At 45.8% G+C, this 18,005-nt stretch overlaps 2 protein-coding genes across 8 annotated transcripts; both read right to left on the reverse strand.

The window, feature by feature from the left end:
- Window positions 1–2,980: 2,980 nt before the first annotated feature.
- Window positions 2,981–4,485, reverse strand: LOC117806317 (cysteine-rich, acidic integral membrane protein-like). 5 transcript variants are annotated; one of them, XM_034675203.1, is made up of 2 exons: window positions 4,218–4,485; window positions 2,981–4,145 (listed from the first exon to the last, which is right to left on the reverse strand). In XM_034675203.1, the coding sequence occupies exons 1-2, from the start codon at window positions 4,455–4,457 to the stop codon at window positions 3,813–3,815; spliced, it is 573 nt and encodes a 190-aa protein (XP_034531094.1). In that variant the 5' UTR covers window positions 4,458–4,485; the 3' UTR covers window positions 2,981–3,812. The 5 variants fall into 5 exon arrangements, with proteins under 5 accessions (XP_034531094.1, XP_034531096.1, XP_034531095.1 ...); XM_034675205.1 differs by having other exon boundaries at window positions 2,981–4,343; window positions 4,450–4,482; XM_034675204.1 differs by having other exon boundaries at window positions 2,981–4,394; window positions 4,429–4,479.
- Window positions 4,486–4,517: 32 nt separating this feature from the next.
- setd3 (SET domain containing 3, actin histidine methyltransferase) lies at window positions 4,518–16,816 on the reverse strand. 3 transcript variants are annotated; one of them, XM_034675199.1, is made up of 13 exons: window positions 16,667–16,816; window positions 14,101–14,225; window positions 13,026–13,118; window positions 12,647–12,795; window positions 12,349–12,421; window positions 10,428–10,684; window positions 9,509–9,567; window positions 9,173–9,287; window positions 8,926–9,000; window positions 8,461–8,627; window positions 6,337–6,422; window positions 5,681–5,841; window positions 4,518–5,095 (listed from the first exon to the last, which is right to left on the reverse strand). In XM_034675199.1, exons 2-13 carry the CDS (start codon window positions 14,204–14,206, stop codon window positions 4,661–4,663), a joined length of 1,776 nt encoding a protein of 591 aa, XP_034531090.1. In that variant the 5' UTR covers window positions 14,207–14,225; window positions 16,667–16,816; the 3' UTR covers window positions 4,518–4,660. The 3 variants fall into 3 exon arrangements, with proteins under 3 accessions (XP_034531090.1, XP_034531089.1, XP_034531091.1); XM_034675198.1 differs by having other exon boundaries at window positions 16,675–16,754; XM_034675200.1 differs by lacking the exon at window positions 16,667–16,816 and adding an exon at window positions 16,380–16,487.
- Window positions 16,817–18,005: the final 1,189 nt, after the last annotated feature.

The raw sequence follows: 18,005 nt of genomic DNA on the forward strand, positions 1-18,005 counted from the left end.
GAACCTCACATCAAAAGAACATCAAACAGCCTATAACAGTTTGAGCCCATAGCAGTCTGAGCCTACAGCAGTCTAAACCTATAGCAGTCTAAGCCTATAGCAGTCTGAGCCTATAGCGGTCTGGGCCTATAGCAGTCTGAGCCTACAGCAGTTTGAGCCTATAGCAGTCTGACTGAGCCTATAGCAGTCTGGGCCTATAGCAGTCTGGGCCTATAGCAGTCTGAGCCTACAGCCGTCTGGGCATATAGTAGTCTGAGCCTATAGCAGTCTAAGCGTACAGCAGTCTGAGCCTATGGCAGTCTGAGCCTATAACAGTCTGAGCCTATAGCAGTCTGGGCCTATAACAGTCTGAACCTATAACAGTCTGAACCTATAACAGTCTGAACCTATAACAGTCTGAACCTATAGCAGTCTGAGCCTATAACCGTCTGAACCTATAACCGTCTGAACCTATAATAGTCTGAGCCCATAGCAGTCTGAACCTATAGGAGTCTGAGCCTATAGCAGTCTGAGCCTATAACAGTCTTAGCCTATAGCCGTCTGGGCCCATAGCAGTCTGAGCCTATAGCCGTCTGGGCATATAGCAGTCTGGGCCTATAGCCGTCTGGGCATATAGCAGTCTGAGCCTATAGCCGTCTGGGCATATAGCAGTCTGAGCATATAGCAGTCTAAGCGTACAGCAGTCTGAGCCAATAGCAGTCTGAACCTATAGCAGTCCGGATCTATAGCAGTCTGGGCCTATAGCAGTCTAAACCTATAGCAGCCTGTGTCTATAGTAGTCTGAGCCTATAGCAGTCTGGGCCTACAGCAGGCTGAGCCTGAGACTTTAGAGGATCATTAAGGCAGCCTGATAAAAGGGAATTAGGGTACTCTAACCTGGAGGTAATGCATGGACTACTTTTTCTGCTCTGAGACAGGATGTTTCCAATTTTAGAAATATTGCGCAATTGAAAAAATGCTTACCTTGAAATTTGCTGAATGTGGGAGTTGAAGGACAAATCTTAATCAAATAGGACTCCTAGAGTCTAGCCGAGGTGCTGGATGCCAGACTGATGCCGTCTAAGGTAGCTCTCTTATTAGGAAAAGTCTCTCTGAGGTGTTCAGGGCCAGTAACAATCACTTCAGACTGAGAAGCAGCATTAAATGCCTCATCATCCCGGTCTGATGTTTTGATGCCATTCTTGTAGCTTTAAAGCTAATCTGTTCCCAGGTCCAGGTGTCCACGTGTACCTGAGCTGTGCTCCCTGACAAAGAAAGGACATACTGACTCTGATATTGAAGTAGAGCTCTGAGGAAAAGGTCTCAAAGTTCTGTGTGTTCTTCTGAGCGTGAGTAAACCTGTGGGTTACTTTAACAGCATAAGACTCTACAGGAGAACAAAGACCTGCAGGCTGGTCTGATCCGGATCAGGAATCAGGATCTGAACTCGGCCTCACACACTCTGAACTCATTACTCTCTTCTCCGCTCCGTCCTTCACTCCTCCTCTTCATCACTGAACAGCCTGACAGTCAGACCGCTGGGCAGGAGAGCCCACGGTGCCAGGAGCCATCACATCACACACATACACATCACACACACACACACACACACACACACACACACACACACACACACACACAGTGGTGAGCTGACCAGTGAGCGGTGAAGAGGCCTGTAGTCCACAGTGTCCCCCTTCATCTTCATCAGACCTCCCCCCCAACGCTCCACGCTCTGACCCAAAATTCTGCAGACCTGCCCCCCCACAAGTGTGTCTGACCACAAGAATGAGTTCTCAGGTGGACAGTGTGTGTGTGTGTGTGTGTGTGTGTGTGTGTGTGTGTGTGTGTGTGTGTGTGTGTGTGTGTGTGTGTGTGTGTGTGTGTGTGTGTGTGTGTGTGTGGCTGATCATGTCATCTCTGTCCTCGTCTCCTGACAGGCTGTCACTTCAGGCCTGTGGAGGAGTGGAGGAGTGGAGGGGTAGAGGAGTGGAGGGGTAGAGGAGTGGAGGGTTGGAGAGGTGGAGAGGTGGAAGTGTGGAGGGTTACCCGAGCCCCAACAAGACCCTTACCCGAAACCCAACAGGTCCCTCACCCGGACCCCAACAGGACCCTTACCCTAACCCTTACCTGAACAAGACCCCTACCTGAACCCCAACAAGACCCTTATCTAAAAAAAAAAGACCCTTACCTGAACCCAAACAGGTCCCTTATCTGAACCCCAACAAGACCCTTACCTGAAAAAGACCCTTACCTGAACCCCAACAGGTCCCTTACCTGAACAGGACCCTAACCCTTACCCTTACCTGAACAAGACCCTTGCCAGAACCCGAACAGGTCCCTCACCCAAACCCCAACAGGACCCTTACCTGAACAAGATCCTTACCCGACAGGACCCTTACCTGGATCCAAACAGGACCTTTACCCGAACCCCAACAGGAACATTAACCAAAGTCCAGGGTGAAAAGTGAACCTTAACTTGAGCTTTTTGTAATGTACATTGAAAAGCCCTAAACATAAATACAATAGTTTTACATGACATAGATTTTTGTTTATTTTATTTTAAATTTAGATTTTTTTTATGTAGTGCAGACGTACATATTGCAAATGTGTGAATTGAGCCAGTTTCATTGTATATGTTGTTTACTCTAATTAAGCCAAGCAGAAGAAGTTTCATAGCGAAATAATACTTAATATATATATTTTTACTTTAAAATGGGTCAATTTGACCCGCAACATAACAGGAGGGTTTAACAGGACCTGGACTTGAACTCCAGCAAACTGTAAAAACACTCTGTTTGTCAAGGTTCTAAAAAGTTCCTGGTCAGTCCCTCATGAAACAGCAGTTTTATTTTGGCTTTCAAAAAGTGTGTAGAGGTAAAGTTATTGAATGCTCTGCCTGTGCAGGTGAAATGCAGTTAATATAGAGTCTCATTATAAAACAAAGAGGGTGAGATAAAGAGGAGACACAGGGGGTAAACTTTTAGTACTCACACTCATTACATTTAGGGTCAATGTTTTTATTTCAGAAATTCATGTTTAACGTGTCACATTTGACCTCCATGCTGCGTTCACTGTGTGTGTGTGTGTGTGTGTACTTATAAAAAAGGGGTGTGAGTGTTAAACCTGTATCAGTTAAAAGTCAAACAGATAAATCTTCAGAGCTGAACATGGCTTCAACATCAGGCTGATCGGTCTACATTCATGATCCAACTGACACTCATGCAGGGGATGATTAAACCCTCATCTCAGTTTCCATCCATACAATGAACACTTCAGCTCCAGACAAGGTCGTCATAGGAACTGAGCTCTGACTTATCTCCACTCATCTGAGACCGAACTTCCTAAAACCACAAGCTCGGATTCAAACTCGGCTGATTCCATCAGTTAATTAAACTGAGCAGATCTGTGATCAGCTCTCTCTCTCAAGCACACACACACAAACTGCAAATATAAACAAACTCAGTCAGTCACGTGATCACACTCGAACACGTGATCACACTCAGAGACTTGCACACACTCGGTCACGTGATCACACTCGCTCACGTGATCACACTTGTCCACGTGATCACAGTCGGTCACGTGATCACACTTGTCCACGTGATCACAGTCGGTCACATGATCACACTCGGTCACGTGATCACACTTGTCAACGTGATCACACGCTCACGTGATCACACTCGCTCACATGCACACACTCGGTCACGTGATCATACTTGTCCACGTGATCACAGTCGCTCACGTGATCACACTTGTCCATGTGATCACAGTCGGTAACATGATTACACTCGGTCACGTGATCACACTTGTCCACGTGATCACAGTCGGTCACGTGATCACACTCGGGTCACGTGATCACACTTGTCCATGTGATCACAGTCGCTCACGTGATCACACTCGGTCACATGATCACACTCGCTCACGTGATCACACTTGTCCATGTGATCACAGTCGGTCACATGATCACAGTCGCTCACATGCACACACTCGGTCACGTGATCATACTTGTTCACGTGATCACAGTCGGTCACATGATCACACTCGCTCACGTGATCACACTCGGCCACGGGATCACAGTCGGTCATGTGATCACACTCGCTCACATGCACACACTCGGTCACGTGATCATACTTGTCCACGTGATCACACTCGCTCACGTGATCACACTCGGCCACGTGATCACAGTCGGTCATGTGATCACACTTGCTCACGTGATCACACTCAGAAACATGCACACACTCACTCACGTGATCACAGTCAGTCACGTGATCACACTCAGGAACATGCACACACTCGGTCACTTGATCACACTCAGTTATGCGATCACACTCGGTCATGTGATCACACTCGGTCACGTGATCACACTCGGTCACGTGATCACACATAGAAAGATGAACACACTCGGTCACGTGATCACACACAGAAAGATGAACACACTCGGTCACGTGATCAGTCGGTTTCGTGATCACACTCAGAAACATGCACACACTCGGTCACGTGATCACACTCGGTCACATGAACACAGCCTTTTTTTAAATGGATGTTAAAGTGGTGATATAAGCCTGCTTTTATTTTATATCATCGGTTTGTGGTAATCTGCTTATCAACAAATCAAGTTCAGATTATTTTTATTTCTGAGTCTTTTTGAGACAAATATAAATAAATATTTTTGCCGGGAAATCTGTTATTCTCTTTTATCTTCAGTCCGATCCACTGTCAGCTCAGCCGCCTCCAGCTGACCTTTCTCCATCGAGTCCAGATCTGTGTCTCCTCCACCCTCCTTCTGCTCCTCCTCCCTGTCAGCCTCTATCTTCATCCTGAACACCTCCTTCTGCCCGTTCAGTAGGAGGTTTTGCTCCTCCTCAGGGACCTCCTGCCCCTCCTCCAGCTCCCGCAGCATGATGGGGAGCTTGGACTCCGAGTTCTGCAGCAAAGCGATGTCACTCTCCTCATAGCAAGGAAGAGGAGCGTCCTCCTGCAGTTTCTTCTCAAAGTGAAGACGTTTCGCTCGCCCACTCGCAGACGCCCTCTCCAGAATCTGCTTCTCCGCCAGGCGGAGCTGGATCGCCATCCGTGAGTGGAGAGAAAGATCCGGTTTCTCCAACAGGGTAGAGTCCTCCTGGGGGAGGGGGAGAAAGAGAGAGAGAGAGGTAGTGAGAGAGAGTGGGAGAGGGAATGAGAGGTAGTGAGAGAGAGGGTGTGGAAGAGAGAGGGAGTGAGAGAGAGGGAGTTAGAGAGAGAGGGAGTGAGAAAGAGAGTTTATAGTCCTGACTGTAGCTCAGGTGTGTTTATAGTCCTGACTGTAGCTCAGGTGTGTTTATAGTCCTGACTGTAGCTCAGGCGTGTTTATAGTCCTGACTGTAGCTCAGGTGTGTTTATAGTCCTGACTGTAGCTCAGGTGTGTTTATAGTCCTGACTGTAGCTCAGGTGTTTTTATAGTCCTGACTGTAGCTCAGGTGTGTTTATAGTCCTGACTGTAGCTCAGGTGTGTTTATAGTCCTGACTGTAGCTCGGGTGTGTTTATAGTCCTGACTGTAGCTCAGGTGTGTTTATAGTCCTGACTGTAGCTCGGGTGTGTTTATAGTCCTGACTGTAGCTCGGGTGTGTTTATAGTCCTGACTGTAGCTCAGGCGTGTTTATAGTCCTGACTGTAGCTCGGGTGTGTTTATAGTCCTGTGTGTGCATGGTGACAGGTGCATTGTACCTCAGAGCTGGTTTTATAGGATTTGAGCAGAAGGGCGGCTCTGGTCTCGAGGAAGGTCCACAGTTTGATCTCGTTCTCCCAGCTGACGGGGAACTCACTGTTCCCCAGAGTAAAGATCTTACTGACGGCCGCTTCTCCAAGCAGGTACTCCTTCAGCTCCTCTGTAAACACATTAAGAGTCACTTTACAACAAGCCAAATCCTGAACCAAAGGAAATACTACACACTGTACCTTTAAATACTACACACTGTACCTTTAAATACCACACACTGCACCTTTAAATACTACACACTGTACCTTTAAATACTGCACACTGTACCTTTAAATACTACACACTGTACCTTTAAATACTGCACACTGTACCTTTAAATACTACACACTGTACCTTTAAATACTGCACACTGTACCTTTAAATACTACACACTGCACCTTTAAATACTATACACTGTACCTTTAAATACTACACACTGCACCTTTAAATACTACACACTGTACCTTTAAATACTGCACACTGTGCCTTTAAATACTACACACTGTACCTTTAAATACTACACACTGTCGCTTTAAATACTACACAACTCACAGGACTGTGTGTGTGTGTGTGTGTGTGTGTGTGTGTGTGTGTGTGTGTGTGTGTGTGTGTGTGTGTGTCTCACCTTCTGTCATACAGAAGACTCTGAGGAAGGCGAGAAGCTGAGCAGAAATCGGAGGTTCATTACAATGTAGAGCAAAGATACAAGACCTGAAAGACACACACGCACACACACGCACGCACACACACACACACGATCAGAGGTCAGTTACATTCTGAGTTCTGCTGCTGTGTTCAGAGTTTATACTTCACAGCTGATACAGACCTAAGCGGACACAAAGGGAACAGAGGCGCTCGTTGTAATATTCTTGATTCTGGTCTCATTAAAGACCGTCCCAACAGATCAACAGCTGCTCTCAGGCTGAGCTGCAGGAGTGCTGACAAAGACCAGAATGGGCGCACACATAAAACTGATATTACAGTCTGTGCTTTGGCTGCCAGCACCTTTTAAGATTTCATTGGCTTATAAAGCTCTTTATGGTCTTGCTCCAACATATTTATCAGACTTTCATCACATGAGTCTCTGACTCGGGGAGTCCACAGGATGCGTGTGCGCGGCGTTACGGCTGCGACACGGCTCTGCTCCGTCCCGGGGCTTTCGCCCTGGTCCATAGGATGCGTGTTTGGAGCGGCGCGCACTCCGGAGCAGGAAACTCAAGATCCCTCGAGAACTCCAAAACGCGCGAGAACAACACAGTATAAACTTTTCCTCGTCCTCGTCCATGGTGTCGGATATCTTTTGAGACTGACGTCTGGCCCGATGCCACAGGTTATGACGTAATGTTGAAGAAGTGGTGAAATTTACGATCTTGTGTTTGCACATGGTGTTTATTTTGAAAGTGAGCGGATGTTGCATACGATCCTCGTGCCTGACTTCCGGGATAGTTCGATCATTTCTGTGTCGATTGACGCGTGCTGGGCGCGGGGAGCGGCGAAAATAGACTCCCCGCGTATCTCTGGCAGAGCGGCGCGGCGGAACGCTCCAGAGACGGAGCTGAGACGTGCCGCAGCGCGCCCTGTGGACTCTAGAGCATTGACTTGAATGGGAACCTATTTGCTGCGACGTGCGCGGCGCAGCCGTAACGTAACGCGACGCATCCTGTGGATCTTGGGCTTGAGAGTCCTCCGGTCTTTAGGTAGTAGTTTTTAATAGTGCCAAAAGTCTGAACAAAGACCCACAGTGAGGCCTCTCTGAAGGCAGCACGGAGCAGCTTTCAAAGAAAACTCAAGACAAACTTTTTATTCTGTCCTGTTGAACAGTAAGTAAGGACATGAGTGTTTGGTAGATGGTTTCTTTGTTGTTACTATGCTTCTTGGTAATAAGTCTCATACTGTTGGAAAGTTTGTTGATTTCCCTTTTACATGGTGATATAGAGGAGAACGGGGTTGGTTGTCACACGGGTTGGTTGGCACACTTGTTATATCTCACCACCAGAGGGCGCTGTCTCTCAAATTGGGGTATGGACATTACCAGAATTAGAATCAGAGCTCACCTACATAGTCTTCTCTGGAGTAAGACAGCTGAACTTGAGGTGAGAGGACTTTTTGTGTTTTTCATTTGATGATGAGCTATCATCAAAATAGTAAAAAGAGTGACAACCAACCCCGTTCTCCCCTATGTAATATACCAAACAGCTTAGTCTGCTGTTGATCCTGAGCTTCTGGTACCCTCAGATGCTGCCAATCAGGTGTCTGCTCTAAGAATCGGCATGCCACGTTTGAGTGATCTGGATCAGGCCCACAAATTGGTGTTATGTAAAACCAAGTGGCTAGTCTAGTCTATGTTCATGTTTACACGGGGAGCGCCGCGTCTCAGGTTCGTCTCTGGAGCGTGCCCCTGCACCGCTCCACTAAAGATTAGCGCCGAGTTGAGCTGAACTGAGAATATCAACCTGTACAAGAAGTCAGGCACGAGGATGACATGAAACATCCGCTCAATGTCAAAATAAAACACCATATACAGACTCCTGACCGTTTATCAATTCTTATAGATCCTGCTTTCAAACGTGGCTCCATTTAAAGGGACTTAAACAGGCTTTCCAACGGTGAGAGATTGATTGTTACAACAAATAAATCCTCTACCAAACACTTGTGTTCTTACTTTTTGTGCTACGTTTGTTAGCAGGAATGATTAAAGGATAAGAGACAGGTGTAATGACCATGTAATAACGTGTTACATAATACATACGCGGGGATCCCTGCTCTGGCGAGCACCTCGGCCTTCATGGCGTACAGACGCTCGCTTTTACTGACACCCAGTTTTATCTTTACTCTGTCATGAGCGTTCTCCTGGAAGAAGAAGCCGTTGTGGATCACAAACTCTGAATTCGATCTGGTCCCGTAGAAGATGTAGATCTGCAGAAATGGAGAGGTTGAAGATGTTGGTGGTTGTGGTGAGGGATTTGGGGCAAATGATTAGGAGGTTAGATTTTTCACAGTTGAGTTGGAGGTAGTTTTTTTGCATCCAGGATTTAATTTCAGTCAGGCAGGTGGTCAGGGTGGAGAGGGTTGGAGCAGTGGAAGCGGAGACCGTGAGACCTGACCTATCAGTCAGACACAGTGTGTGTGTGTGTGTGTGTGTGTGTGTGTGTGTGTGTGTGTGTGTGTGTGTGTGTGTGTGTGTGTGTGTGTGTGTGTTTGTGTGTGTTCTCACCTGTTCATTCTCCTTGTAGTCCTGCAGAGCGACACACTCACAGCGATCATCCTCCAGGTTATAACCTGTAGTGATCTGTTCAAAACAAACATTCATCAAAGTTTACCTTTCGGATTACAGGTGGATTAGTTCTTCATGACCCCATGATGAGCTGTGTGTGTGTGTGTGTGCGTGTGTGTGTGTGCGTGTGTGTGCGTGCGTGTGCGTGTGCGTGTGTGCGTGCGTGTGTGTGTGTGTGCGTGCATACCAGTCCATTGGTGTGGTTGCACATGTCCCACAGTGGGATCAGAGCCAGAGTGACTCGGCTGCCGTCCTCTGTTGGGATCTGATTCTGACGAGTCATTACTGAGGACACCGCCCACCTATTCCAACCAGCCAATCACAACCAGCCAATCAAAGCACAAAATGAACATATGTTAGTGCGATTTAATGAAAAAACAAGGCTAAAAGGATGCTGAGATAACTCCATCAGGATGCAGGTTTGTGTTGCTCCCCTTGGCAGTGTCATCAAATTAATTATTGAATACAATATTACACACACACACACACACACACTCACACACACACAGAGACAGACACACACCTGTAGTCATCGAAGGTGAAGCTGTCCTTCAGGGGCAGCTTGCTGGCAGCAGGTTGAGTCTGAGGAAGACAACATGACACACATCATACAGGGTCTTAGTAACTGTGTGTGTGTGTGTGTGTGTGTGTGTGTGTGTGTGTGTGTGTGTGTGTGTGTGTGTGTGTGTGTGTGTGTGTGTGTGACATGTATAGTGTGTTGTAGTATATATACTCTGCTCAAAGTCTGTATGAAACATGGACGTGGTCTCAGGCAGAGTTTTGAAGCCTATGGTCCTTTGGCGACCCGGGTCTGCCCGTGGTGCTGAGCCATCAGTGAGTGAATGTGACATGATGAATAGAGCTCTGAGTGTTCAGAAGACTAGAGACAGAGCTCTATAAACAGTCTTGATTTACAGGACTGAGGCTGCAGTTCACTTATCGCCCAGCAGATGTCAGTAACAACCACGACTCAGAAAACTCTTAAAGCACATGAAACAATCAGAAATGTAGGATTTGTCATGGTGGCAGCAACCTGTGACGTAAAGATAGGAGAGGTTGTTGTCCTGAACCTGTATCAATATTACTCTCCATAATCTAATTCACCCCACATGTAAGACCTGCTGATGAATAAACAAAAGTACCCCCATAGCCAAACACTGAACTATAAACGCACACTTCCCCAAAGAAAACAAAGATCAGTCAGATATACAGTGAGCCCTTTTTGTAATCTGCATTAATGACCATTCAAATATCCCACTAATGCAAAAGTGATGAAGTCTTCTAACCAATGTAGGAGTTTGTTACATCATACACTCAAGGAACTGCAGTTTCTAACACTTCTGCATTGGCTTCAATTCTTGTGGCCGGACGTTGCTGCTTGATTTTACCGCAGGTCAGTGTATGAAGGAGTGTGTGTGTGTGTGTGTGTTGTTTATTAGTACCTGCAGTAGTTTAAAGAAGTAAGCGTATTGTCTGGCAGTGTTCTTGTACTGGCTCAGGACGTCATGTATGGCCTGCGTTCCCAGCAGCTGCTGCACCTCCTCCTGCTGGTAGTAGAGCGGCGTGTCGTACTCCTGAGGAAGACTGCGGATGTATGGAAGCCATGAAGAAGACGGGTCAAAGCGCTCACAAAGTAGGTGGAACGCCAAAGTCACATTACCCATGGCCTGAAGGATCCGGTCCTGACTGTACAGAGCACCTGAGGAGGAGGAGACGGAGGGAGGAGGGAGAGTTTAAGGATGTTAGGAGGAGACAGGAAAGAAGGAGGCATCATAGGAGCAGATGAAGGCATTAAAAAAACTGAACCATTTCATTGAAAGATCAGTAGTACAGAATTATTGTTCCTTACAGTCCCTAACCTAGTTTCTTACAGTCCCTAGCCTCGTTCCTTAAAGTCCTTAGCCTATATCCTTATAGTCACTAGCCTAGTACCCCCAGACAGTAACCTGTTGATCCCCCCTCTTCACTCACTGCTCAGGTAGTCTTCACTCACTCACTCACTCACTCACTCACTCACTCACTCACTCACTCACTCACTCACTCACTCTCCACTCACTCCTCACACACTCCCAAGAAACTACTCAGGCAGTCTCCACTCACTCTTCAATGAATCCTCACTCCTCCTTCACTCACTCCTTTCTCACTGCTCAGGTAGTCTTCACTCACTCATTCCTCGCGCACTCAAACACACTCCTCACTCACTCCTCACTCACTCCTCACTCACTCCTCACTCACTCCTCACACACTCCTCACACACTCCTCACACACTCCAACTCACTGCTCAGATAGTCTTCACTCACCCCCTCCTCACTCACCCCCTCCTCACTCACTCCTCACACACTGAAACTCACTGCTCAGGTAGTCTTCACTCACCCCCTCCTCACTCACTCACTCACTCACTCACTCACTCACTCACTCACTCACTCACTCCTCCCTCACTCCTCCCTCACTCCTCACACACTCCTCACACACTCCTCACACACTCCTCACACACTCCTCACACACTCCTCCCTCACTCCTCACACACTCCTCAGACACTCAAACTCACTGCTCAGGTTGTCTTCACTCACTCACTCACTCCTCCCTCACTCCTCCCTCACTCCTCACACACTCCTCACACACTCCTCACACACTCAAACTCACTGCTCAGGTAGTCTTCACTCACTTACTCACTCCTCCCTCACTCCTCCCTCACTCCTCACACACTCCTCACACACTCCTCACACACTCCTCACACACTCAAACTCACTGCTCAGGTAGTCTTCACTCACTCACTCACTCCTCCCTCACTCCTCACACACTCAAACTCACTCCTCCCTCACTCCTCACACACTCAAACTCACTCCTCTCTCACTCCTCACTCACTCCTCCCTCACTCCTCACACACTCCTCACACACTCAAACTCACTCCTCACTCACTGCTCAGGTAGTCTTCACTCACTCTCCCCTCACTCCTCACACACTCAAACTCACTCCTCAGTGTTATCTTCATAGACCCACAACATACTCTTCCAGCTGCAGTAGACTCATGTTTAAAAATGTTAATTCCTAATTGTAAAAAATGAGAGTACAGCTCAGCTGAACATCAAACTTTGTTTTGTCTTTGTAAGCATCAGACTAACACGTGAATGTTGAAACGTCAAATCTTCTAGAATTAAATAATTATTTGAATAATCGTTGAATAGATAACAATGATTACTGAATAGTATTTTGGATTAAAATGCCCATCCTTTGGAAGTACCACACATGAATCCTTTAAATGAAAAGAAGGCTAACTGACAGTCATTGCTCTGATTCTGTTTCTCCCTCAGCTGTCTGCTCCTGTTTACACATGTTTGTTTTATCTGTTGAAATCATGTTTACCCAGAACAGACTCCTGAGCTGACTCCACCGTCATCAACATCTTCCTGGGAACCCACAGAAACAGCTCCTCTGCCTGAATACACACACACACACACACACACACACACACACACACACACACACACACACACACACACACACCAGTAAAACAGAGTAGCAGTTAACCAAAACCATATCCAGTCTGACCAAAACGTGATGACACTGCTCTGAACCTGGAGCCCCTGCAGTAAAGCTAATCATCAGTAATCAATGTTATTATTCCTGATAAGTGACGCAGGTGTGACCTTAGAGGTGTTACCTTAATGTCTCTGCTGGCCTTCAGTCCATATCCCTCCGATCCAAAGTCTGATACACTGAAACCCTCACAGGACGCCCCGTTCTCCTGAGCCCATGACATCAGAGCAGAGAAATGTTCCTCCCTGCTGCCCCCGAACACCACCGACAGACCTGAGCAGGTAAATACATTTAAATCATTAAAACACTGAAAGTTACCACGATTCAAACACTGTTTCAAATTTAAAATGAGCATGTCTTTTTCATAACAGTTTCTACATTTGATATGTGCCATTGCTCTGTAAAATATAAACTAACTGTTTGTTTTAATAAACCAGCACGAGTTAAAGTTTAAAGGAAACTGATGAATGAGTTAATGTTCAATCATGTGTCTTTGTTTTCACCTTTCTGCTTCTTGCGGATCTTCTCCACCAATCCTCTGATCTGAACGTACTCCTCCCACTCTTTACCTGCAGAGGGCGCTGCACTGCTGCATTCTAGGAAACACATGCAGAAGTAGAAGTATGAGGTTACAGGTGTGTGTAGAGGTAGAAGTGTGAGGTTACAGGTGTGTGTACAAGTAGAAGTGTGAGGTTACAGGTGTGTGTAGAGGTAGAAGTCTGAGGTTACAGGTGTGTGTACAAGTAGAAGTCTGAGGTTACAGGTGTGTGTACAAGTAGAAGTGTGAGGTTACAGGTGTGTGTACAAGTAGAAGTGTGAGGTTACAGGTGTGTGTACAAGTAGAAGTATGAGGTTACAGGTGTGTGTAGAGGTAGAAGTCTGAGGTTACAGGTGTGTGTACAAGTAGAAGTGTGAGGTTACATGTTCGTGTATAGGTAGAAATGTGAGGTTACAGGTGTGTGTACAAGTAGAAGTGTGAGGTTACATGTTCGTGTATAGGTAGAAATGTGAGGTTAAAGGTGTGTGTACAAGTCGAAGTGTGAGGTTACATGTTCGTGTATAGGTAGAAATGTGAGGTTACAGGTGTGTGAACAAGTAGAAGTGTGAGGTTACAGGTGTGTGTACAAGTAGAAGTGTGAGGTTACAGGTGTGTGTACAAGTAGAAATGTGAGGTTACAGTTGTGTGTACAGGTAGAGGTGTGTGTACAAGTAGAAGTGTGAGGTTACAGGTGTGTGTAAAGGTAGAAGTGTGAGGTTACAGGTGTGTGTACAAATAAAAGTGTGAGGCAACAGGTGTGTGTACAGGTGTGAGGTTACAGGTGTGTGTACAATTTGAAGTTACATAAAAGTGTGAGGCAACAGGTGTGTGTACAGGTGTGAGGTTACAGGTGTGTGTACAATTTGAAGTGTGAGGTTACAAGTAGAGGTGTGAGGTTACACGTCTGTGTACAGGTAGAGGTGTGAGGTTACAGGTGTGTTTACAAGTAGAAGTGTGAGGTTACAGTTGTGTTTACAAGTAGAAGTGTGAGGTTACAGTTGTGTGTACAAGTAGAAGTGTGAGGTTACAGGTTTACGTACTCTGCAGCAGCTCAGAGATCAGGTGTATCATTTCTTTAGGTGAGGTCACAGCGCTCGCTCCTCCTGAGCCGGACCTCTGAGTCTTCACTCGACTCTTCTTTCCCATGATGCTGATGGTCGACACGCTGAGGACACACAGGTGTTCATAGTCAGGTTAGACTGGGACACACAGGTCCTCATAGTCAGGTCAAACTGGGACACACAGGTCTTCATAGTCAGGTTAAACAGGGACACACAGGTCTTCATAGTCAGGTTAAACTGGGACACACAGGTCTTCATAGTCAGGTTAAACTGGGACACACAGGTCTTCATAGTCAGGTTAAACTGGGACACACAGGACTTCATAGTCAGGTTAAACTGGGACACACAGGACTTCATAGTCCGGTTAAACTGGCTGATATGTTATCCTGATTACATTTGATCTCTTTCTGATCTTCCATCGTTTTCAGTTTATTATTCTGCTGTTCCTCGGATGACCTGTTTCACCTCCTTCATCCTGGACTTAAGTCTGATCCTGATCCTGATCTGAGCCACACTCACTATGCAGTCGGTCTGAGTGTTAGGCCTGAGGGTTCACACCAGCACACACACACACCCCCACACACACCCCCACACACACCCACCCACACACACCCTCTCCCTCTCTCTCCTCACTCACTCACTCACACTCCTTTAAATAGACCAAATGTCAATGTCCAGTTTACACCAACAATTCAATCTCCTGTAGGCCTTCACTAAAAGTTATTATGAATCCCTGCTTCCATTCTCGTATGTGTGTGAGTGTGTGCGTGTGTGCGTGTGTTTGTGTGTGAGTGTGTGTGTGTGTCAGTCAGTGTCCCAGCTGCTCAGTGACGTTCAGCAGCAGCTGGGCTCAATCTCAAAAAGAGTCTCACACACTCGAGGTGGAATCGGCAGAGACCCCACGGTGTGTTTATTATCAGCAGCTTTAATGTTTTGTGATTCACCGAGTACTGTGATACTGTATACTACTTAGTACTGTGATACTACTGTGTACTGTGATACTGTGTACTGGAATAATCATTAAACTTTATTAATTAACTCCTACTCTGAGTGAATGAGATGTGAAGCCCCAGTGCATTGTTTCTAACAATAGTGTTTCAGTTGTATAAACAGATGGCTGTGCAGACAATTTCACTACTGCTGTCTGAAAACTGTTTTTTTAAGTACGTGTTTACATATGTACATATATATATATATATATATATATATATATATATATATATATATATATACATACATATGTAAAGACAAGTTCATATGAGTGTGTGTGTGTGTGTGTGTGTGTGCATATATATATATATATGGCAAGCCGTTCAGGAAATAATATATGGAATGAAGTCTGAATATATGGAATGTAGTCTGAATATATGGAATGAAGTCTGAATATATTGAATGAAGTCTGAATATATGGAATGTAGTCTGAATATATGGAATGTAGTCTGAATATATGGAATGAAGTCTAAATATATGGAATGTAGTCTGAATATATGGAATGTAGTCTGAATATATGGAATGTAGTCTGAATATATGGAATGTAGTCTGAATATATTGAATGAAGTCTGAATATATTGAATGCAGTCTGAATATATGGAATGTAGTCTGAATATATGGAATGTAGTCTAAATATATATTGAATGTAGTCTGAATATATGGAATGTAGTTTGAATATATTGAATGAAGTCTGAATATATTGAATGAAAGTCTGAATATATGGAATGAAACTTGATATATATGGAATGAAGTCTGAATATATGGAATGAAGTCTGAATATATGGAATGAAGTCTGAATATATGGAATGAAACCTGATATATATGGAATGAAAGTCTGAATATATGGAATGTAGTCTGAATATATTGAATGAAGTCTGAATATATTGAATGAAGTCTGAATATATGGAATGAAACCTGATACATATAGAATGAAAGTCTGACTCCACCTGTTAACATTGAACAGGATGCTACATTAACACAAGTCATATTCAGACTTTCATTCCACATATATCGAGTTACATTCAATATATTCAGACTTTCATTCAATATATATGAATTTCCTGAACGGCTTGCCATACACACATATATGTGTATATAGGGTCTTCTTATATATACGTATAGGGTCTATTGGATCTCACCAGTCCACAGGTTATTAAGACAGGTAGCCACATGTTCGCGAACTGAACCCTGACAGAGCGGTATCAGGTCTCAGCAGGCTACAGGTGAACATTAGTGAAGCTAACTATCACAGTGATGAACCAGCCCACCTGTCAGTCCTCACAGTTCCCCTCTCAGGTAACCAACCCACCTGACAGCTAGCATTACGAGCTAACTAGCAGAGCTGCACAGACATGCTAACAGCTAGCTGCTAGCTGCTAGTCTGTCAGAGTTTACAGGAAGCTAATCTGCTGGATTGGATAGCTAGCTCGAACATACAGCTGTGTGTACTGCACATGCGCACATCCTAGCAGAGTGAGAGTTAACAGCAGCTTTTTAGAAAAAAGGACAATAAAGAACATGTAACCGTTATTCTCGGTTTATTCTTCAGACTCACCAAAATACCTGACAGCAGCAGCAGCTCTCTGTTCCTGCAGCGACACCGAGCGTGACTCAGCGCGGCTTCTCATTGGACCATTCAGGATACACCCACGAACACAGCGCTGGAATCTGGCATTCTGATTGGCTGTTGGGCACCACGCTGTCTGACCATGGCAACTAAGCCCGCCCCTCGAGGGCGACTTGTGATTGGAAGCTTAGTTTTAGAACGCTTAACACTACCATATATGGTCATATTCGAGCTTCACTGATTGGATGAAGGACATGTCAATCATTCAGTGAGTGTGGTGAAGTCTCCTGTACCTTGTTTAGATGGAAAGAGGTTTAGAGTCCTGCAGCACTCCTGGAGGTACACCTGTGTGTCATGATTATTATTCACCATGTTGGAGAGCCACAGCTGCAGCTGACTGCAGACTGTTCAAACTTCCTGTCTTTATTTTCCTCCAGAACATAAAACATTCCTCCTGCTCCTGCACCAGAATCCTCTTCTAACCCAGGTCCTGCTCCTGCACTAGAATCATCTTCCAACCCAGGTCCTGCTCCTGCACCAGAATCCTCTTCCAAACCAGGTTCTGCTCCTGCACCAGAATCTTCTTCCAACCCAGGTCCTGCTCCTGCACCAGAATTAGGATTAGGGTTAGGGTTAGGATTGTGATAAGGGATAGGGTTGTAATTAGGTTAGGATTAGGGTTAGGGTTAGGGTTAGGGTTAGGGTTGGGGTTAGGGTTACGGTTGGGGTTAGGATTAGGGTTAGGTTTAGGGTTGGGGTTAGGATTAGGGTTAGGGTTGGGGTTAGGGTTAGGATCAGGGTTAGGATTAGGGTTAGGGTTGGGGTTAGGGTTAGGATTAGGGTTAGGGTTAGGATAAGGGTTAGGATTAGGGTTAGGGTTGGGGTTAGGGTTGGGATTAGGGTTAGGGTTGGGGTTAGGGTTAGGGTTGGGGTTAGGGTTGGGGTTGGGGTTAGGATTAGGGTTGGGATTAGGGTTAGGATTGGGGTTAGGGTTAGGGTTAGGGTTGGGGTTAGGGTTGGGATTAGGGTTAGGGTTGGGATAAGGGTTAGGGTTGGGTCAGGGTTACGGTTGTGGTTAGGGTTGGGTCAGGGTTACGGTTGGGGTTAGGGTTGGGGTTGCGGTTAGGGTTAGGATTAGGGTTGGGGTTTAGGTTATGGTTAGGATTAGGGTTTGGGTTAGGGTTAGGGTTGGGGTTAGGGTTAGGATTAGGGTTAGGGTTAGGGTTGGGGTTAGGGTTAGGGTTGGGGTTAGGGTTAGGATTAGGGTTAGGGTTGGGGTTAGGGTTAGGATTAGGGTTAGGGTTAGGGTTGGGGTTAGGGTTAGGGT

The sequence above is a fragment of the Notolabrus celidotus genome, chromosome 22, assembly GCF_009762535.1.
Source record: "Notolabrus celidotus isolate fNotCel1 chromosome 22, fNotCel1.pri, whole genome shotgun sequence".
In the NCBI taxonomy this organism is placed as follows: domain Eukaryota; kingdom Metazoa; phylum Chordata; class Actinopteri; order Labriformes; family Labridae; genus Notolabrus; species Notolabrus celidotus.